This window comes from Takifugu flavidus, chromosome 6, assembly GCF_003711565.1.
Source record: "Takifugu flavidus isolate HTHZ2018 chromosome 6, ASM371156v2, whole genome shotgun sequence".
NCBI lineage: Eukaryota > Metazoa > Chordata > Actinopteri > Tetraodontiformes > Tetraodontidae > Takifugu > Takifugu flavidus.
In genome coordinates, this window is record NC_079525.1 from 13,010,225 (window position 1) to 13,033,006 (window position 22,782).

The 22,782-nt window shown below is 49.4% G+C and overlaps 1 protein-coding gene across 1 annotated transcript; it reads left to right on the top strand.

The window, feature by feature from the left end:
* Positions 1-3,885: 3,885 nt before the first annotated feature.
* On the top strand, positions 3,886-22,770 carry rbm20 (RNA binding motif protein 20). Its single transcript, XM_057034956.1, has 15 exons — positions 3,886-4,007; positions 8,949-9,055; positions 12,119-13,185; positions 13,281-13,345; positions 13,551-13,648; positions 14,039-14,139; positions 17,465-17,611; positions 18,006-18,137; positions 18,215-18,294; positions 18,386-19,076; positions 19,190-19,270; positions 19,344-19,929; positions 20,004-20,069; positions 20,960-21,081; positions 21,950-22,770. Exons 1-15 carry the CDS (start codon positions 3,886-3,888, stop codon positions 22,016-22,018), a joined length of 3,534 nt encoding a protein of 1,177 aa, XP_056890936.1. The 3' UTR covers positions 22,019-22,770.
* Positions 22,771-22,782: the final 12 nt, after the last annotated feature.

Below are 22,782 nucleotides of genomic sequence, written 5' to 3' on the forward strand. Positions count from 1 at the left end.
AGACTTTTCTGTAAAACCGAAAGATGCCAGTGTTTTGTTTGTTTGTTTGTTTGTTTAGCCAAAAAGGTTTCAGAAATATCTATCTGGACTTAAAGGTAATTACCAACGCTAAGCATACCAGCCAACATCATATTTGTTGCGTCTTGGGCCACATTGTTCCGATGGTGGACTTTAAAGTGGAGTTTTTCCTGCAGCTCCAGTATGGATGGCATCAGCCTGCAGGATGGAACAGCTGTTAATACACCTGGGCCGCCTGCCTAAGTACAGTCTGCAGGACTTAGATGCATTTGTGTGAGCCAGGAGAGCTGAGATCCAAATATAGAAAATGATTATGTGCTCAGCCAGTGTTCGTACTGGGACTGGTCACCACAAATGCCATGAAAGCTTCAAAAAGGGAGGAGGAGGGGGGGAAAGGCTTTTTTCTTGGAAGTGTAATCTGCATTTTTAATATTTAGTGAATTTCCCATTATAGTGCAGGGAAAAATGTTATTGCTCTTCTTTTTCCCGGGCGGTAATTTGCTATTATTACTCTTCTTTTTCCCGGGCGGTAATTTGCTAACCTCAGCAGTTACTGTTGAAGTCCATAAAACACGTTGAACTGCTTTAGGGCCTCTGCTGACTGTGGCGCGGGGGCACAGCGGGGGTCCTTGCTGGCCAGGGCTGTAAAATTTGAACCGTTTTGAAAAAGCCGTGCTTAAAAAAAGCCCCCTGTCAAGGCCGCGTCGGCGTGTAATTTTAGCCCAACAATTAAAAAATGCATCTGTTGCCTCGAACAATGGAATTTACAAGTTGTTTTTGTCCGCGATCGTAGACGCCTCGTTCCTTTTTTAAGCCCCGTTTATGAGGTCACGTGCTCATAACGCTGAGGTCCCGGGGAGCCAACGGGGCCCGCTGCCCGGTCCGACCCAGGTTTTTGTCTACGAGTTCGGATCCTTGTTGAACGTCCGTGATATAAAGATGCTAAAATCCTGAAACGGGGGCACGTTTTTACCACGGAACCCCTTGATGGACGCCGACCGCTGCCTGTGAAATCCGTCCCATTTGGCGTTTTTTTTTAACAATTAAAAGGATTCAAAGGCCGAACCCGAGACAGCTTTTGCCATAGCAACCTTTGACCTTCAGGCGTCTGGGTCACATGTGTTCATGGATGCATTTGGGAGCGTCGCCTGGTCACGTTCTGCCACCTGCTCAACATAGAGGTGTCACTCTAATGAGGCTAAAGGTAGAATATTAGAATGGTTTTCTTAACAAACTAATCCTTCCTAATAGCTTCACACGTGTCTGTTTAAACCCGCCGCAAAATAAACATTCCCATCTTCCCTGGAACGCTTTGCTTCAGAGCGACATTCCCAGCTGCACCCTGGAAAACAGGCCGACGGGAAGGGGATAACTGGATTAAATTACTCCGACATGACATGTCAAGGCGGTCGCGGTGCCTTTTTGTGGCACGACGGGCGAAATCTGTGACTCTCACGCCGCCGAAAAGGAGCGAAAAGGACGGAAGTGTGTTGCGATCCGTGAAGCCGCCTCACTCCTGGGATAAAGTGTCGCGAAAACCTCCGGCTGCAACAACGGTGGGAATTCTGCACGTTTCACCCTTTTAAACTTGAGTTGGAGGGCAGCTGAAACTGTCGTTTGTGAGGAGTGTCCACACACACACACACACACACGCGTCTGCACTTGTATCCTGACCTTCACCTTAACCCAAGTCTAACCTGACCCTGAATTCCGAACCATCAAACGCACCGGAATGTCCTCGCTTCCCCCAAAATGTCCTCACAACACAGCATATTCTGGTTGCAATGACTTTTATATACCCTTTACATATCTGTGAACTCTGTGAATACAAACATATAGATTGATATCATAAACATATATTATTGTGTGTATATATTGCATATACCCCATCACACTTTTATTTGCTACTTCCTTCTGGTTGGATGCTAACTGCATTTCGTTGCCTTGTACTTGCGACATGTGTAATGACAATAAAGTTTAATCTAATCTAATATTCACGTATCATCTGTACGTATCATCACTCTGGAAAGTTGGGTTTGTCGGGCTGAATTGGAGCCAGCAACTGAGCGCAGCAATTTTTTTTTCTCCTTCACAGCTGCTGAAGCGCCCCCCCCCCATATAAATCTATATAATCCGACAGAGAAGTGCCCATTTTTCCTTCATGACGACTGTGCCGTTCTCTTCTCCGCCACCTTCCCTCCCATCCAGAGTGGGCCGAGCGGACGGCCCTGCGGGACGCCGGCGTGGTCGCTCTGGTCGCCGTCGCCCTGGTCGCCGTCCAAGGCTGCGCATGCCTCCGCAGTGAAACAATTCGAGCGTAGCTCACCTCTGTTGCTGCCGAGCAAACTGTGAGTCACCCGGACGTGCACGGATATAGCAGCGACTTCATCCTACAGTGGTATCTGCTTTCTCGCGGCACCAAAAATAAGCGAGGAGATTGTGATGTGGAGTTGTCACATGAATACGCAGCAGCGCGCTTCTGCACGCCAGCCTCATCACGCCAGCCTCATCACGCCAGCCTCATCACGCCCCGCCGCCGACGCTCCGCGCTGGTGTTCGGGCCTATTTGGGGTTTGGGAGCTCAAAAGGAGTTTGTTTGTGTGTGTTTTTTGGACCCCCCTCTGGTCCGGATGTTGTTTTATGCCCCTCCCACAAACGAGGACTCGCTGTTCCCGGCTCACGTCGGACCTTCACCTTTCATCCCACACGGCGTTTAGCCGCAAACCTCTCGGCTCAAAACCCAGAAAGGACTGGTGCTGGTTCGATTTCTGTCCCTTTCATTTTGAGCTCCATCTGGAGCGGATGTGAGCGGCTTTACGTCGCCTGTTGAGCCCACGTTGACTTACACAGACGGGCCAGGTCAGATTCTAAAGTCTCCAGAACTCCCAGAACCCGCTGGTGGCGGCCCGCTGTTGGGCCCTGAAAGTCAGACCGAACCGCGACCCTGGTTCTGAATGAAAACCTTCCTCATTTTTTCCAGTTTCTGCCCTTCCGGGGTCCGTATTCACCCCCCCGCTGGACGTGATTTTTCACGCGGTTAACGGTTGTTTTGGACCGGATTCAGCCGGCCGTGCGATTCAGAACTGCTGATGTCCACACACTCGGTGCGATTCCTCCCCTCATCGTGATTTATGAGCACACACACCTTACCTCCTGGCCCACAGATGTGAAACCTCAGACCGTTACAAAATGTCAATAATCCGCCGCTCTGCCCTCCAGTGACTCAGCAGCTAAATTAGTCCCGACACCTACTGGGAGACTGATGGCATTCCCAGAACCCCAGCGCATTCCTGGCCTGGCCAGCCCGTGTGAGGGTGTGTGTGTGTTTGTGTGGGACCGTGGAGGTGATAATCAGCAGTGGCAGGAGGGACGCGTCCCAGTCAGGGACTCCCAGTTGGTCAGTTTCAGCTCAACGCCCTCCTGCTGCCCCCCCCCCACCCCCCCCAGGGGACGGCTCGTCCGTTATTCCCTCATGAACTTCACTCCCTCAACATCCCTCCGAGGAGCCTCTTCCACACCTCCCGACGAAGAGGAAGAGGAAGGGGAGCGAGAGCAAAGGTGCCCGAGGAAAAGAGGGGAAACGCCAAAAGGGGGCTCTGTTGAATTTGCTGCTGTCGATCAGGAGCGCCCCCCCCCCAACCCCACCACCCCCGCTCCAGTGTTTTCCCGCCTGTTTTTCCCCCCCCTCCCGGTCTGTCGCAGTGAGGGCAGAGAGGAACAGAGAAAGTTGACTCATCATTTGTAGGTCTTTGCACCCCTGGTAGTTATTTTTGCAGGGAGGAGGGGGGTGTTTGGGTGGGGGGTGGTGGTGGTGGGGGGGGGTTAGAGGTGCTAAGGCTGCAGGTGGTGCGGAGGGAGCGTTGTGCCATGCAGCAGGCTCTGGACCGGACCGGGAACGCCGAGAGCGACAGGAAAGAGCAGAGAAGAATGCTGGGAACAGGACAGTGTGGTGGATATCTGCCCGAAACAGGCAGCCAGCTCCTGCACAGGTGAGGAACCCTGCTGGGGGGTGGGTGGGGGGTTATATCATAGAGAAAATGGTCTTTGTGCCCAAATATAACTGTCGTACGAAGTTGTAGCCTAAACCATCTGACCGTCAAGTGCTGAATGTCATAAATGGCTTCTTAAAGGTACATAAATTAATTTAAAAGTGACTAACTCAGGTGCCCTTCAAGTGATCGTGTGGCTGTGGGATAAATTCGTTTCCAAACTGAGCATTTTTGTTGCCCTGTAGTCAGTATTCAACACTGTACATTTTGGATGTATGGAAATGAATCGGTGAAGAGGTAGAAACGCCGACCGCTGAGGTGCGCTTTAGCCGTGTGTGTCGTTAAATGACCAAATCCTGGTATTCCTCTCAATCTTTACATTAATTCACAATAAAAGGTGCAGATTATTATGAAACAACACAGTGGATCATTCAAATGTTTCATTTAGGGTTTAAAATGTTGAGGCCTTTTTGATGCTACGTATATTATTATTATTATTAATAATAATAGTATTGTGCCTGATATAGATATAGATTTATGATATAGATTTATTGGCATATTTACTTTACATTGCTGTATTTTCAAGGCTTCCAGCAGCGACGTTACGCCGCCGACGTGTCATTTGTTCACTACCTTAAATTCATATTCTCCGCTACAGACCTTAACCCCTCTATCAGCAGTATATACATACAATTATGTATATTGTACATATAATTCTATGTAATATATAATATATGTGTAATAGATATACTGCTCCAAACCTCCGCCAAGCGGATCCTCACATTTCCCCACATATTCTGACTCACACCCGTAACATTCTATATGTGTGTGTGTGTGTGTGTGTGTGTGTGTGTGTGTGTGTGTGGTAATACAAGGTTCTATAGGATAGTCGGGTGTTTTATGATGGCCTTTGATCTTGGCCTTGATCTTTAGAAGATCACTGGTAAAATTCTCTCCAGAATCCAGAACCCCACTAAAATGTGATCACGTGTTTCTCAGTCCATAATTTAAATGTCACTAAAATCCATTCAGAACTTTTCCAGTTGTTGCGGGCTGGTCCTCTCCGCTACGGGCCCGTTTTGGCCTCTCTTTATTTACCTGGCGGCGAATGTAATTGACCGAATGCGTCTTTTCCCCTCTCCCTTTGTCTCATTGAAAACGTGGACTCATCCTTGTTTTTCCCAGAAGACCCAGATCCGGCGGCCCGACAGGGCGGCTCAGAACCTTAACGGTTCCCACCTCGCGTCGAGCACCGACCCTTTTAGTTCGACAGCTTTGTCCCTCTTGGTCATTTTGGAGCAGCTTTATTAATCCCTGACTGATTGAGGTGGATTTTGAATGGGTGACTGGTGGGTCCAGAACCCCCCCCCCCCCCCCCCCCCCCCCCGGACACCAGGCAGGAGCAGATGATCTGTAGAGTGTGAATAATGACAGAACTGAAGGCTCCAGGTGGAAAAATGACAGCCCAGTGATGGACGGCGTGTCTTTGAGCTGTCCGAGGAGCTGGTCAAGCACGGTTAACGCGCTTTGCCGTCGTTACTCTTCCCCCGTCCTCGTCTTACAGCCCCCACCCTCCCCAACCCCCACCTGCTGGCTCTATATCACTCTGACAGCATGTGACAGCAGGGAAAGTTGTCCCGGCCTATAGCTCGCGCCGGCCTTCCTCGGCACGCATCCTGCAAAATAATCCCAGCGAGTTCTGCCTTTCTGGGCCCTGTTAGTTTGTGTTTCACGCAGCTGCTTTCCCGACTCCTTTACTGTTACTTTTCCTTTTGGAAAAGGTGTCAGATGCCCTTTTTGTGTGTGTGTGTGCTGGACTTCAGAACCCTCCAGGCAGGTCCCACCTCAGCCGGCCCCTCTGTGGCGGCCGTTGTGCTTGATCCAGCTTCCGACTACCTCGCCGGGCCACTTTTTTTTCGATCAGTTGCTCTAATCCACCAAACATAGCTCTTCTCTCCCTGCGCTTACAGCAATGACATATTTATTTTTACGTCCTTTGGGCCGGGCCGCCGTCTCCCTCCCCCACTTTAACCATGTGTTCATTGCTGCGTTGACGTGGCGGCAACTGTGGCTAATCTTAACGTTAACTGGTTGACAGTTGCGCGGCACCGCGTCGGGGTCGTCTTTCACGGTGACATAAGGCAGATGTAGGTGCCCGCGGGGGCGTGCTGCAATGACATCACCTGTAGCGCCGACTTAAATCACCCCAGGGGGCTGCCAGAGGTACAGAGCCCCGAACCTAAGCCGCGCTTTTTGACCCTTTCGGAAACCCCGTTGGTGACCCGACAGATGATTTGCTGGTCTTAGACACAGTGGGAGGGTATTTGCTGAGTGTCGTGTATGAAGTGAGATGGGTTTACAGGTGTTGAGTTAGTCGACTTAGCAGGGTTAAGCGTCCGCAACCATGGCGAGCGAACGGAGGCTTAAGCGACTTCACAGACTGTATCAATAGAGCAACGAAGAGCCGGTGTTGTCAGTTTTTATCACACGTGTATATTTAGCTGCGCGATTTGCACCGACGGGCGCGGGCTTGAGTCGGATGCGCGGCTAAATCTGAGTGTCATCACAGTTTCAGGGTTTTTGTCGCAGGCTGCTGGGACCAGAATCCTGCCGACCCAATGTCCAGCATGTTCACGGGGCTCTGCTCTGTTAGTCCAGCACCAACAGCTGAGCATTAGTTTGGAGCGTGTGGTCTCATCCCGGAGGCATTTTGCTGTCCTCTCCGTGATGAAAGGGCCGGAGCGCCGGAAATCTAATTTACTGCAACTCCCCCGCGCTCGGCGGCTTTATTCCTGTGGAACGAGGCACCTCCGTTCAAGCCTCTTTCGCGCTTGTTAGTTTATTATTCCGTTGCTTTTGCAGACGGTAGCGGCGTTAACGTAAATGTATCGGTGGCGTCGTGGGTTCGTTTACGCGTCAGCTCAGCTAGCATGGGTGCTAATGGGCCTGAGCGTGCATTGTCCAGAGCGGAGGCGGGTAAACGGAGCAGGTGTCGATAGCGTCCAGGCTGGCGTCTTTTCTTTTTTTACGTCTCACTCTGGCTGCAGGTTTGTGCCATGTCCGTCTCATTTGCTCTGAAGGGTTCGAGGAGGAAGTGTAACTCTCGCGGGACCACACTGCGCCACTGGTGATCTGTCACCACTTACACATTCGGCGTAACCTCTTCCAGAAATCCAAAACCAGGACTCTTTCCCACACTGGCAGCACAATGTGGAGCCCATTCTCAGTCGTTTCGGATTTGCCACCAGACGAGGCGCCTACACAAAAACACGTGGGTGGGATATGGCTTCTCTGAGGAACCTTCCCCCCCAGCCCGTGGGCACCTTTGCCCCGTTCCGACTCCATATTTCAGCCGCCACCGGACCGTCAGCGACAGATGAGAAGGTCTGTGTGTGGTCCTGATGGAGCCTTTAGCCCAGAGCCAAAGTAAAAAGCGCTACGAACGGAGCTAAATTCCTCGTACGTGCACGTGGACGTAAACAAACAGCCGAGTGCTGCGATTTAATACAGGCTATAACAAGAGAGGGGTTATCTAAAATAACCCCCTCATGATGGGAGGAGAAGGAGGGATGGCGGGGGGGGTCTTAGAGAGGCTCTTAAATGGTTTGTCAGCACGAGGCCGACAACCATTCCAAAGCTTTACGTTGATTAACCTCTTGGCTAATTTATTGCACCTTGGGGAGGAAGGAGCATCTCCTCATGCTGATACAGGCGGCTAACAGTTACCCCGCTGCTGTAAATATCTTCTTCTACAACCTCTTGTGTAACGCGAGCTGTTTTTGGGTTTGGTTTTTGAGGAACTCGACTCTGATAGTGTCTGAAATCCTCTTTTTTTTCTTTTTGAGGGTGGGCAGGTGCAGAAGGACTCCTGTCTCCCTTCTAGAGCTCAGACTGGCTCTCCAAACATTTCCGTCATGCGTGGTAATTAAATTAACATCCCTCCATATAATCCTGAAGCTCCTCGTGAACAAATATGCCGGATGCGACCGAACTGAAAGTTGCTTCAGCTCTTTGGATCGCGCCACGAAACGCAGTTCAGACCCCGGTATTGTTAATTTGGTGAGGGGAAATCAGTATCGAATATTGTAACAGGTCTCTATTTTGGGAAAAAGCTCCATGGAAACGTCCCTCGATGGTCATTAGTCTGAAGCAGAACCAACCCATTCTGCCCAGTGGATTAAAGGGGGATTTCCCACTTAGACTGGGGCTTTTGCTTCCCAACTTTCTCCTTTTTGCCCGTTTTTCATCGAAAGCCCCCGTATTGCAGCTGTCGGGAACGACGCAATGCAATTTCTACTAATGGTCGTTTAAGCCGGCGGCGAGTCCCTCGGCTTCCTGGGATAAGACACGCTGGGCCACGTGGTGCCGTTCCCTCCGCGCCACCGATTGTTTTCCCTGCATCCGCGAACAGTTGCGTCGTACGTTCGCACATCGGCCTCTCCGGCTTCGTCCGTTTGACCGATTGGTGCCGTTTTGATACTGGTTTGGGTTGGCGGGACGCTCGCCGTAGATAGAGAGTGAGTAAGAACAGAGAGATGGGCCCGAAGGAGGGGTCGTGGGTACCATCGCTACGTCGCCGCGCACACAAATATAGCTCTGATGTTGCTGAGCACAGTAAGGGAAGACGAGTTCCAGGACTCATCCTCCAGCTGCTCACCAGCCCAAACACCCTCCGGGGGGGAGCTCGCTGTAGCGTCTGCCTACTCTCAACCGACCCCTCAGAATCTCTCATTCATTCTGTCATTTTTGGATCCCAATCTGCTATTACAGACCCTTAGCAGCAGTCAGTGAGTGGGGAGGGAAAGGGTCCACAGCCTGGCAGCAGCTAAAAATATCTAGTTCAGAGCAGTGGGAGAAATGGAGGGTCGGGCTCAGTTGTCAGATACGCTCTTCTCCTTCGGCTCGTCTTACCCGGTTTTATGACACTTGTATGGGTTTTAGTGGATCTATAGCTACCGCAGGGTCAGACCTTCTGTGCAGCATCGACAGGAGACAGGTGATCAGAGTCCTTAGCACCCTGTTTAACACTCGCTGGCAGCAGATCGCAGGTAACCGGAGGGCTTTTCTTAGTTCTTGTCAGCGCTCTCACGCCACAGCTAACCACAGAAGACCCCCACGGGTCAGGAAAGTGTTGATAATCCCTCAGGATGACAGTGGGAGTTATGGTGTGCCTTTGACAGCTCAGTTGCTTGTGTGTCTGACGCCGGGCAGAGCGACTCCCGTTTTTCTTCATCTGAAGCGTTTGCGACCTCGGTTTTAACGATCAGGAGTCTGTCGTTAGTCTCGTTTGTACGTTTTCTGTTGGGAGAGACACCCGCCGGAATGTTTTTATGGTTTCAGGCAGCTGTCAAGCTCGAATATGCCTTTTGACTTGCGCGCTTCCCTTCGAGCCGTTATATTTTACGCTCTCCTAATGGCTGAAACCCGAGCCCTCACGGCTACCGTCCACATGCAGAAAGCAGTCCATGCGGAGGTATAACGAGCGTTTTGTTGTTGGCTGATGCTGATTTGACAGCGATCAAGCAGGCAAACGGGTTTCAGGTTGCCCGACACGTCCCCGGTTTATTCCTGATATCGCTTCATAAAACCGCACGACTGATCCCCATTTTACAAGCCCCATCAAGTAACGTGTGATTTTATGGCGGCGGAGGGGCTGGACTGAAAGGCTAAGATCGCGAGGACGCCGTAAATCAGGAGCCGCCCCCGTGTGGAGCTCTGCCAAACGTGGAGGGAGCGGACCCTCCTCCATCACTGCAGCGAGATGTGGAAAACAGGGCGAAAAGGTGAATTAAGGCTTCCCAATTTCCCTCCGAGATCAAGGATTCGGGATTTCATGGCTTTCTCTTTGGCGACTCAACTCTGTCCTTCGTTGGGTTCCCTGGCGCGGTCGCACTTGGGGCGGCTGTGTGCAAGCAGGGGCCCTCGTGAGGGGGGCCGGGCTCCTGCGGGACCTCCTGGGGCCGGAGACGGTGATGTGCAGCACCACCCAGTGGCGGCTCCTCACACTCCTTCCCTCTGCGGCGAGATAAGCCGACCGCCGGTCGGACAACAACCTTTCAGGCTGTTTATGTTAGAACCTGTGACGTCAGGCTTTACGCCGTGTCTTTCTATACGTTGCCGAGAGGGTTCTCCTCCCTCTCGCCTCGCCAGGATGTCTCGCCGCGGCTTCATTCGCCACAATCGCGCACATTTGTTTTGCTATCCGGGCTTTGACTCTCAAACTTTAGATTTTTTGTGGCGCAATTGGTGCCGGCTTCCCAAAGGCCTCCTCTCCCATGTGTATGTGTGTGCTGGTGTAGCCAGTAGCCACACTCTCTCTCTCTTTCCCTCTCCCTCTCTCTCTCACACACACACACACACACACACACACACAGACCACTTGTGTCTTTTCATCACATGCGTCTCCTCTGCCGGTGCGGTGGTCAGTCACGGAGGAGCCAGTATCGTTCGCACAGGCTCAAGAGCGGCGGCGGCAGATTCTGGGTTAGCCTATACGTTCCGGCGCCATATTTGGCGGCGACCGTCAGGCCGTAGAGAAGTGGCGTGGAGCTGTATGGCAGGCGAGCCGCTCTGACCTCCGCGACCAGTCTTTTCAAGGTTGGTGCCCTCCTGAATCCGCTGAGCCGGACGCGCAGCTGCTCGCCGTTGCGTCCTCCTCGTGAGAGCAGACGCACATTGTGCGGCTGGATTTGTCGGGGTAATTTGTTGCTTCCTGTGCGCCCTGATTGGCCCGTGCGGAGGCTTGTTGTGACTGCCGACGCGTCTTTGACCTCTGGGACGCCGCGTCTCCTTTTGTCTCGCTGCGTTTGTTGACGTCGGAGAGGCGTTGAGATTTAAGAGAAATGGAGAAATTGACTTTATTACTCTGTTATTTTAAAGACTCACTAGTGTTTCATGACTTTTATATAAAAACATAAAGGATTATACAAAAACCTAAAATAGTAGTTTATGAAAAACTGTTTAAAATATACATATTTTTTTTTGCTTTTAAATATATAGTTATGTCTATTTTTTTGAGTTACAACGTATGTAAATAATGTTTATTTATTTCTACCATTATAAACAATAAGAGATGAGATCATGAGTAAATAAAGTGAATGATTGCAGTTGTTATTCTATAACGTGAATTTATTTGGAAATTTTTACCTACTTTTTATTTAAAAAGTAAATAAAACTCAAACAATACAAAATCCACAGAATTTGAAATAAAAACACATTTATACTTTAATTCCAGCTGTCTGCTTCAATTCAACTTGTCAGTGTAACTTTTTGAATTTTCTTGTGTCTAAAATTCTATATTTTAATGTCGGGCCTTTTGTGTTTATGTTAGGGGTGACAGTAGCATTTGATTAATTTATCATTTATTAATTAATTTTAACTCCTTTCATAAAATGTGTGGTTAATTCTGCTCTGAAAAGGGAATTTAATTATTATTTAAACAATTTGAGACGGCCATTTTGGAGTTTAGCTGACGCCTGTATTTACATTGATAACAGTTTGCTGCTTGTTTATGCTTTATACTTTATGTATTAATAGACGTGTGAGTAATGTTTTTATCTCAAACAACAGCAACAATAATACTAATAACAATAATAATTATATTAATAATGATTAATAATTACTAATACCGGAATATCCATATGATTTATTTCAACATAACACAATTTCCATGATTTGTTTTTAAAGCATTTATTTTTAAGCTGCATCGTTTAATTGTTTTCCTCATCAAAACTTTTGTCATTTATTTATCCGTAATATTTTTGGCCAAACCGGGCCACCACACTGTGAATTTTAAGAGTGGGAATGAACATTTTAGGGTGGAAAAAAACCCATTTGGGAAGGTCGTCTGCGGAGTTTGGAGGGCCATCTCGCCATGTTAAATAATCTGCCAGAATTTAAAAGGTTGTGAGTTCGAGTCCTGCGACGGGATCATTTATAACTGGGATGAGTTTATGATGTGGCAACATTATTACAGGCGATATCCAAGTGACTCCAAGGTGATAATCTGCTGCAAAATCCAGCTGCAAACACTCACAAACTCGTCCGTCGAGCAGGTTTAAAGAGTTTACAAATGATCGCGATTCCACGAGACATTTGACTCTTATTTTCAGTTTTGTCAGCAGATTTTCGTGCTCATTTCGTTTATTTTGTGGCTTTTGACCGTAGTGCCGTGTCCGAGGGCGGCGATAACGCGGTGGGGGGTCAGGCCGGCGGCGGCGTGCAGCAGAACCAGCAGCTCCTTCTCTCCCCAGCTGGCCTCCAGCTCGCACAGCTCCAGGCTCAGCTCAGCCTCCAGCGCCTCAAGCTGGCTCAGCAGGGCAACACGGCCACGACCGCCACCGTCCTCAACCAGGTCCTGTCCAATGTCGCCATGTCTCACCCCCTCTTCAATCAGCTGCGAACCACCGCTGTGGTGGGGAACCCTCAAGGCGCCTTCCACGCCGGAGTTCTAGGGTTTCCCGGCTCGGCTTCAGCCTTTGGGACTTTGGTGGGTGGGGGATTTAACCAAAACCAAGGGAATGTAAGACTGACCCATCCGGGGGGAGGGGGCAGAGTGGGCCAACAGGGGTCGGACTACAGTAAGAAGTCCGGATCTCCCTATCCTGTAGAAACAGACAAGCGCCTCCAGTTTTCAGCTGAAGGGGCAACGGCAGCATCTGCCCCTGCTGCTGATGGACAGTACCCCGCCATTAACACTCAGGCCCAGAACATGAACAGCGCCGGGTTCCAGAGAGATTACAACGGCCACGAGATGGTCGGCCAAGCACCTGGGTTTAAAGTCGCCGAACGCAATCTGAATCTTTTCAACTCCTCTGGGCATAAAGAGCAGTGGAAAGGCCAAGCTAGCTTAAGTCTTACTGAAAACCTGGATCGGGTTTCCAAAGCTGCAGATGTTTGGACAGCAGCTGGACCATCCTTTCACTCCAGAACAGAGTTGTACAACCCAGAGGAGCCGACCCCTGACCCCAAATTCAATTCCAGTAGTGGGGTTTCTTCTTTTGGAGCGAGCGGCGGGCAGATGTTCGGCGGCTACCAGTACCTCCACGGGACCGGGGAGACCCTGTCCTCGGGTAGCAGGACGCTCCAGCCCGGCCAAGTCAACGACTACCACGCCGTCACTCCGAATCAGCTGCCGCACATGTGCAGCATCTGCAACAAGAAGGTGTACAACCTGAAGGTGAGAGGGCTCCGTCTCAACACGGAATCTGACGGGGTATGGAACCAAACGCCAACCGTCTGACCTGCAGAATCTGTGTGTGGGTGTCTTTGCAGGACTGGGACCAGCACGTGAAGGGGAAACTACACCTGCAGAACCGGATGTTGTACGCCAGCGAAGGGTGGGTCATTTAAAGCCCTTAAAGCCCCTAAAGACCCTGAAACCTCACAGGCTTTTGAAATTGTTTCAAGTACAGTCGCCGAGTGGTTGTTTTTTCCAAAGTACAGCCGGCATAAAGTTTCTACGGATATAAGCCGTGTCACCAGATATGTGCCGAGCGCGGCAGAGCAGACACAGCTAAAATCAGCCTTCTGCGATTGTTGCAGCTCCGCGGCCGTCCAGTTCGCCATCGGCGGGCCTTCTGAGAGAGGCGTGAGCGTCGGAGACGCCAACGCCATGGTTTACCCTGCCGCCGCCGCTCAAGGTAGGAGCCGAGCAGGAAGCCTTGCGGCTCTCCGGTGATAAAAAACCTTTTTCGGGATCTGTAAAGCAGCGTCGCAGACGGGGGGGGGTCGGGGGTGGGGTTATTCCTGGCCTTATCAAAGGGGACGTGTTTGACAGATGGCGTTTATCTGCGCCGATATGTCGTGAGAATAAAGTGTTGCAGGCGCGCACATTCCGTTTCGTCTTTAAGTTTGGACGTTTGCGTGGAAGCACGCTTGAATTTACAGTCGCCGTCCGGGTTCTTGAACGCCGTAGACGTTTGTTCCGCGTTGCATTTATTCGCCACCAAAAAGGCCCATGAAATGCGGGTTGTCCGGCTACAGATGGTTTCCTTTATCGTCACTATGTAAATTTCAAATTGCTTCAACAGATGCGCCCCTGGGAGTCGCTACGTCATACCTACCAGGTGCAGCCATGGCGACGTATCCCATGTCAGAGCCAGGATTTGCATCACATCAGCCAGAATCAAAGGTCAGTCTAGTATGTTCGTTTCTCCAGCAGGATTAGGACGGTTTGCCCTTAGCCTATAAAACAAAATTTGGTCACAGGCCTTGTAGAACGCATGCAGCAGCTGTTGTGATGGAACCCCCCTACCTATGTGTTGTATCAGCAGCCAGCATCTCTCCTAGATGTTGTTGAAAGGTTGGAAATGATTGATACTGGAGTCGGCTGTCTTTAGGGGAAGTGTATCGTATGTTTGCTCGACCAAAGCTCTTTGAAAGCGTCATTTAAACTTTATATTTATATATAGTGTTTAGCTTTAAAGCTGAAGAGCTGGCTGAAAATATAGTGTATCTTTTTTCCTATGTTCATAATTTCCCATGAATGATTTTCAGTGTTGTTTCCCCCCCCAAACATCCAGGCAGAAATGCAAAACTGGGATGTTTTAAAATAAATCCACACGTATCCACATATAGCTGTTGTCTCTGTGGGAGCTGGGGGGCAGCAGAGCCAGGGGTGGGGGGGGGGGGCTGCAGCAGTCCTGCTCCCACAGCTCGGGAATGAATCCACTTTGTTATCGGCTTAGGTAAATCCTGAACCCCCACGATGTCCTGCAGATAGTTTTGCTAGATCTGGGGGGGGGGGGGGGGTGTTATAAACTTTGACAGCAGTGGAGGTGAAACATGATCCTGAAGCCTGAATAACAGCAGCCATCAAGCGGTGGAGTAAAAACTGAAGCGGCGGACATGATGAGTGGGGGTGAAAATTAGACGTGACAAACACTGTCCTGGTGCCCAGCCTGCTGCTTTAACAGTTAGTGTCCACGAACGCACCGTGCACGTTAGGGTAATGCTGCAGACGCACCAGGTATTTCCCATAACCCTGTTAAATAAATGAGAAATGAAAGTCCAAGGCCGGTTTCCAGTGGAAGTCAGATGGTTCATTGTTGGTCTGCGAATACGCACGTGTTGCGCCGCGCGCTGCTAATGTTAGCCCCAATAAACGTACACCTGTCTGAGCAGAACAGGTGCGTGATGGCAAAACCGCGTGCGCACGGGCTCCTAACACGCTCAGAAGTGTATTTTTGTGAGTGGTTTGACCTGCGTGTGCAGGCCTGTTGTCCTGCAGCCCGACGTGAAGTTTCACAGTAGCTTCGTGTGACAACACAACTCAAATGGAGATAAACACCGGATTATAGTTAACTGCTGTTAGGAACACAGGCCTAAGACCCTGAAGATACACCCCCAGGCAGTGGGGTAAGGTTTCTGGCTGACGAGAGATCGGTAATATGATCTAAGAGATCAGTGTGCAAGTGGTCCACATTGGAACGTGGGGAGAAAATATGAACCCAGCCTGCCTGCGTCCCCAGATCTGTTAACATGAATCCTTATTTGCACAAATAAACAGACATGTGGTGGGGAGAGATTCCTGCTAATGCCAGTCAGCATGATGCCACCGCCGCACCCAGCAGGCGACCGCGCGGAGCCCGCCAGGGTTTTAGAGCCAAAGCATCCGGCCGAACGCAGGTACGACCTAGTTTAGAGGGTTAGCCACGTGTGCAAAGTGCCCGACTTCCAACGCTGCAGCAAAAAAATAAAGAAAGAAAGAGAAAAAGAAAAGAGAAACCAAACGGGTGTGTGGCGGCGTCCTCGAACAACGACGTTTGTAAGCACAGTGGGTAGGAAAATGTGGAAAAATCCATGTTAAGTTGCTATATTTATTTATTTAGCAGAATTAGTCCCATCTCCTTAGCCGTCTTCCTGATCCGAACCTGCTACGTAATTCAATAATCGTGACTTTTCCATGCAGTCGATCCATTTCTTTGACCTGGCCCGAGTTAACTGGGGCAGACGTGCTGGTGTGGGTGGCGCCGCCCAGTGCACGACGCGGCGTCGCTTTCGAGCTGCTACTCTTCCGAACTCCAGCCAATCCCGAGAGAGATGCCTGCGCTGTGTTCGCCGAGCGAGACCCTTGTTCTCTCCAATATTCCAGCTTCATAAACGGCCTATTCCTGGATGTGTTTATGGACCTTAACTCGTATTGACCTATATGTGTTCTGGTGGAGGAGGAGGTGCCACCAGCCTGGAGCTCTTAATAGAATTATCACTGCTATGTCTTAATGTTGATTACTGGCCAGAAACCATTAGTTTAGAGATTGGGCTTAAATTATCTCACATTATTGGTAAAACAGTTTAAGAATCGAATTATTCTACACCGATGCCATCGGAAGCATTAATTATTATCAGTCATGTGTCATTTTGCATTTTTTGTGATTTGTTCTATTGTTGTTGTCGGTAATTGCGTGCAAACATGCTCGTGACGTTTCAAGAAGCTGCAAAATAGAGTAATTCCGGTTTCTTTAACTGGTTTATCTTCCCGCCAACAGAAGCACTTGTTGCCATTTTTGTGGGATTTTATTTTTGTCCCAGATTCCTGATTGAAAAGGGCATTTTTGGGGGCTCCTTACTGGCCCCCGAGCAGGGATCCCGAAATCACAGACACACTGTGGTAACGGTGTGATGCGCCTGCGGACGGAAGGAGGATTATCCCCTGTGCTTACTGCAACCGTTCACCCAGTGTGAAGTGTATGTTATTGTTGGCGTTTCTCTCAACAAATTCCTTGTAAAAATGAGATCCTGGCGCTGGTTCTGAGGTGGAATTAGGACGGCGATCCTTCTCCCACATGGAACTGTCTGTCAGACCTGAGCGAGAGGAGGGGCCACGAGGCTGCAGCTGCAGAAACAAGATCTGACGCCTTGGGTTCACTACTGTTCTGCAGCGTAAGGAGCACGAGGTGTCACGTAGGACGTCTGTCAGCTACTTTGACTGAACCCCGAACTGTCAGTGCGAAGCATTTTTAACCGATGATGGAAGATGTCGAGTTTTCTTCGAGGAGGGACACCAGGACCGCCCTACCAAGCGCGCTTCAGTTCTAGATACGCACCCATCCGATATGAGAATATATTGTTCATGTTGCCGGTTGATACGAGCTCAAATGCAGATGGGAATTCCAGGGTTTTCTCTCGAGCCTGATGAGCCTAAATCTTAACGCAAAAAACTTCGTTATCGCCGATGCACCGCTGCCAAGGTGATATAAATAGCTGCAGTGGGCTGTTTCAAGTGGGGACGCATGGGCGAGGGTGCTACACTGATGTTCCACCGATCACAAGAGCTCGCGTGAGTTCCCTCCATCCAGATTTTTTTTAAAAAAAAGGTAAAAACCACATCTGGGATTACGGGAGCCGAACCGGTTGACCTGCCCGGCCGCGCGATGACGTTATACATAAGCCAACCTCCCTGCCGAGCCCGTGCGATTAAAAAGTTAATTTTCCCTTTTTTCAATGATTATTTGCAGCCATTTCCACCCAGAAAGGTCACGGCCGGCCGAGTCGTTCACATCTGCAACCTCCCCGAAGGCAGCTGCACCGAGAATGATGTCATCAACCTGGGACTGCCCTTTGGCAAGGTCACCAACTATATTCTGATGCGCTCCACACATCAGGTACCATAACATCAAACATTACATTACAATACGTTACAAGAACCCTTGTGTATTTCTGCCTTTTTGTCCGCTCTTGTATATCATAGGCGTCATAAATCACTGTCTGTTTTACAAGTATTTGACAGCTCAGCGTGGCTGCCTGGTGTCAGTTACCATAACTGTAACATTAATATAACCCCAAACATACAGACTTTCCAACATTCTAAATTTATGGGTTCGGTCACAAGGACCAAGACTGTGATTTTTCACGGCAATGAAACGCGATGCATTGTGATGATTTTAGAGATTTGCATGTATCCCGACATCAAAATTTTGAGATTATGCTTGTGAATTAAGTAAGACCGTATAACTGTCAGAGGGGGATTATCGGCATTAATGGTCTACCTCCCACCAGGCTTTTCTGGAGATGGCATATGTGGAAGCCGCTCAGGCCATGGTTCAGTACTATCAGCTTACTCCAGCCATGATTAACAATCAGAAACTTCTTATCCGCATGTCAAAGAGATACAAAGAGCTGCAACTCAAGGTAAGGCTGGTGGGCCAACCCCAGCGAACGTTTTAGCTGGTTGTTCAACGTTAACGTGGATTTTCTCTCCTGTGAAGAAACCGGGCAAAGATGTTGAGTCGATTATTCAGGATATCAGCTCTCAGCGGGAGAGGGACGAGATGCAAGAGCTTGAGCAGTACGTGACAGCGACACCTAGCTCAACCTAGCATGTCCGTGTCTAATCCGCTACACCTCAGGGGTCTTTACGCTGTGCCACCTTTTTTCAGCTACGTCCCAGAGAGGCCACGCTCCCGCAGTCCCATCAGCCGCTCGCTGAGTCCTCACAGCCCCAGTTTTACGTCGTGCAGCTCAGCTCACAGCCCCCAGGGGGCGTCGTCCCGGGGGGCAGACCGGGGCAGCAACGGCATGGGTCCCCGCCGAGGCTCCTGGGACTGGTCGCCACATTTACGAAGAGGCGAGGACGAAAGAGAGAGAGATCTCCCGTGGCGGAACGGAGGCGGCGCAGATGATGAACGGCCCAACGGGAGATCGGCCGACCGCCGAAAGGCTTACCCGAAACATTTGGATCATGTCAGCTCCAGATCGGCAGAGGAGCGAGGAGGCGGAGGAGGTGAAGGGATGATGAGGAGCAACAGAGATTGGCACCCGCGAGGCAGTCCTCAAGACCTGGCGTTCAGCTCTTACAGGAGCATGGAGGACGATTTCTACGCGAAGGAACAAATGTACAAGTCCGAGAGGCCACCCAGACCTCCGTACCAGTGGCATGAGACCAAGCCGAAAAGAAGAGATTACGGAGAGTACCACAGAGGACCGAGGCATCCAGAGATGACCGAGGAACCACCTCGCAGATCAGAGGACAGGAGACAAAGTTCACCAGGAAGGAGCAGGAGCAAGAGGACGAGCAAGAGACACACCTCTGCAGAAAAACAGGAGCGAGAAAACACGACAGAAAGCACCGTAAGTCCTCGCAGTGAGTCCTCACTGGACTGGTTCCGGACTCGCTCCTCTGGTAGAATCTGCTGTCCAAGTAAAGTTGGTCTGCTTCTTGATGGAGTCATTTTGTTTTCTAGGATCGCCGTTCCAAAGAAAAGTCCGCATCGCCTCAGGAAAGCAATAAGTCAAAAGAAGCTCCTGAAAGTACCAAGCAAGCCGTAAGTAGCATTTCAGACTTACTTTACGCATCGCCTAGCAACCTTCAACAGCTGATGTCATCAATTTCCCAAGGTGAAGGAGTGCCAGAGCGAAAATGACACGGATGAGGATTGTTGGTACCCCAAGAACATGGAGGAACTGGTCACTGTCGACGAAGTAGGGGAAGACGACGACTCTATCATTGAGCCAGACCTTCCCGAGTTGGAAAAGTTTGTGTCCTGGCCTAAAGAAACAGCAGAGGGAGTAGCAGTAGAGGAGAAGGAAGCCGGCATCTCACCTCCTACTCCCTCCACGGAAGTGCAGGAGAAACCTGCTGAGGTGTCTAACCAGGAAAAGCTGAGCAAGGAGGCTGGAGACCCTGCAGAAACCGCCGTAACTGTGAAACCAGAACCTGCTGCGTCTGCCAGCAGCCCTGAAAACCAGACCCAGCAGTCGCCCCAGCATCCAGCGGCTCCCGAACCAGCCCCGACTGCGCTCGGTGATGCCCCCACTGAGGAACTCAATGCCAAACTGGAGCAAACGTGTTTGGAGGAAAAGGCGACCTCAGACGAGCCGCCAGAAGGTTCGCTGCAAAATCACAGGTCCGCCTCCGAGGAAACGGAAACCGCGGAAACCGGACCTGTCGCAGAAACAGTTAAGATGGAGGTTCCGCACAGAGGTGAAAGCCCGAACAAAGGTGTAAACACAGACACGGTGCTTATTCTCGTAATTGTGTGGATCTGCCTTTCACAGAGCCCGAGGTCCTCTTTCCATGTCCGGGGCAGGAGAAGGCTGCCAGCGAGCACAGCATCCCTTTGGGTAAACGCCACAACCTTAAAACCCCAACCGCCGACGGCGTCTCGTGGTCATAATGTTGTCGCGTTTCACCGTCTGGATCAACCCAAGGACTTTATATTTAACCATCATACTCACTGAGTTTTCAGACTGTTGTCTCGGTGCTAAATATAAAACACGATCGCGTCCACGTTGATGAATTGCCCCTCTGACGGCTCGCTGCTTTAGTCCGATAATTGACTGGAATTACTGGGCCGGTCGCTTCCTGGCCCAGATCTGTAATGAAGATGTGAAACACACTCCTGAGAGTTGATCATTAATATGATAATTATAGCTAGAATGACATGGCAGAGCATATGGCGTCAGCTGGGCCTGTGTGTGTGTGTGTATGTGTGTTTATATGTGTGTGTGTGTGTGTGCTTGCAATTGCTACACAATGAGTACCGAAACGCTCATTGTACTATCAGAATGAGGACATTTTTGGGAAGTGAGGACATTTTTGCTGGTTCTCGTAACTTCCAAGGACTGTTTGAGGGTTAAGATGCGTTTTTAAGGTTAAGGTTGAAATGGGTTTAGGTTAGGGTCAGGGGGTTAGTTGTGATAGAGTTAAGGGCTGGGTAATGTATTTTGTCTACAAAAGTCCCCACAAAGATAGAAGTACAAGAACATGTGTGTGCGTGTGTGTGTGTGTGTGTGTTTAGAAATAGGGGTTTTAAACTGTCAGAAAGTCCTACAGGAACATTTTATTCAACATCAATCAATAGACTTAATTAATTGCCGATTTATGCAGATTGCTATTTTCCCCCAATCCCAAATCTTAAAGATTTGTGCAAGACTTTAGGTTTCCCTTTTTCCTAAAAATGTCTGTCTTTTACCAATTAATCTGATTACCTGTTTCACTTCCGGACTCCCAGGAGTGGAGTTTGTGGTCCCATGGACTGGGTTCTACTGTCAACTCTGCGGGTTGTTCTACACCAGCGAGGACACGGCGAAGGCGTCCCACTGCCGCAGCACAGTGCACTACAGGAACCTGCAGGTACACACAATCCCACAGTGCTCCAGTGTGTCTGTCCGCTCCACATCAGTGCAAAGTGTCCCCTGTGTGCTGCTGATGTGGCCCCCACTCTGTCTGGTAGCAGAAGTTCTTTACACCACCTGTTACAGCGTTGATAACTAATGTCTTCACAGTCACACTTTAACATCCACTCCTTCTGTTTTGGGGATAAAGAATATTTGAAATTATAGTGAAACGCGTACTCTGGCAGTCTCCACGGTGATAAGAGTCAGGTGGTCCCACTGTATCGGAGTTGCTCTTGATTTCAAAACTTTTGCCAAACTATATAATTTAATTGTATTATACTTATTGCTGACACTTGTGATTAACTTTCAAGGTGTCTTGGAACATGTAAATATATCCCAAAGCACATTTCCTTTTAATTTTTCATGTAAAATTTAAAATTTGAAGATTATGAAAAAAATGTACACACACACACACACACACACACGCGCGCACACACACACACGCTGTGATCCTAGACACTGCATGAAAGGTTGCCACTGTATCAGGTTTCTGATTATTGCCAAGACATCTTGCATTTCTTTGTCTGCAGCAGCGCAGCTGAGGAGCAGCGATATCCCACATTTGATGGATTAAATTCCATGTGTTTTACACAGTTGTGCTGTCTGTCAAAGCTCTCCCCCTCCCTCCCTCCCTCCCTCCCTTTCTCCTCCGTCAGTGAGTTTTGTTTTATTTCACTCGCTCCTCGGCGCCTCCTTTGTGACACATATGTCGATGTCTTGACTTTAACACAATGTGAAACCAAAGAAAGACCCTAGAGGACCGTGACACCCTGCTGTGGTCACCTGCCGTATTGTAATTCCTTTTTTCCGACACCCATCAACAGAAATACCTGAGCCAGCTGGCAGAGGAGAGTCTGACGGGAACACTGGCCAAACAGTCAGCTGTACAGTGACACCGGCTCGACCCCTCACAGAAGGATTTGTGCATGTGAGATGTGGGTGCAGGGCTCCATTTATCCACCATCGTGGGTAAGCCAGCCAGGGAGTGAAGAGTCGCGCTGGTTTGGATAATGGAATATCTGGGAATACACAGTTTCAGAGGGTCCCAGTCTTGTACATACCTGAAGTGTCATGTATAGTGAGGATAAACTATTTAACAGGAAGGGCTTGCATTGGTTAAACAGGAAGGGCTTGCATTGGTTAATTTATTGCTAAATTATTTAAAACAAAAAACATCAACGACTTGAAATATGTCAGAATGTTTTTACTCAGTGAAAAAGCTGAGGCAGATTCTCAGGTTTGTTATTTTGAGGAACGGGTTTTGGTGTATTTGGCAGTTTGTGTATTTATTTACGTCGGGGGTTTTGAGCAGTTCATTATGTAGGAATTATGTTGTCCCAGTTCTGGTTCAGCTTTTGGGATTTAGACTGATTTGCTAGTTGATTTATAAACTGTCTCCTTGGTCACGTGGAAGATAAAGGGATATTTTTTTTGTCAGAATTAAGAGTTGATTTCATCTAAAAGCTGTCCATCATGACAATCCCACACATCTTTCTACAAGCCATTTAATAGGACCATTGCCTTAACTTATTCACTATGCAGTGTTTTATGTAAATGTTCACACGCTTTTTTTTCAAGCATACTGTGAATAACCATCCTTTAACATACATTTTGTCCAAAAACTTGAATAAACATTTTAAACTTTTTCCGGACTGTT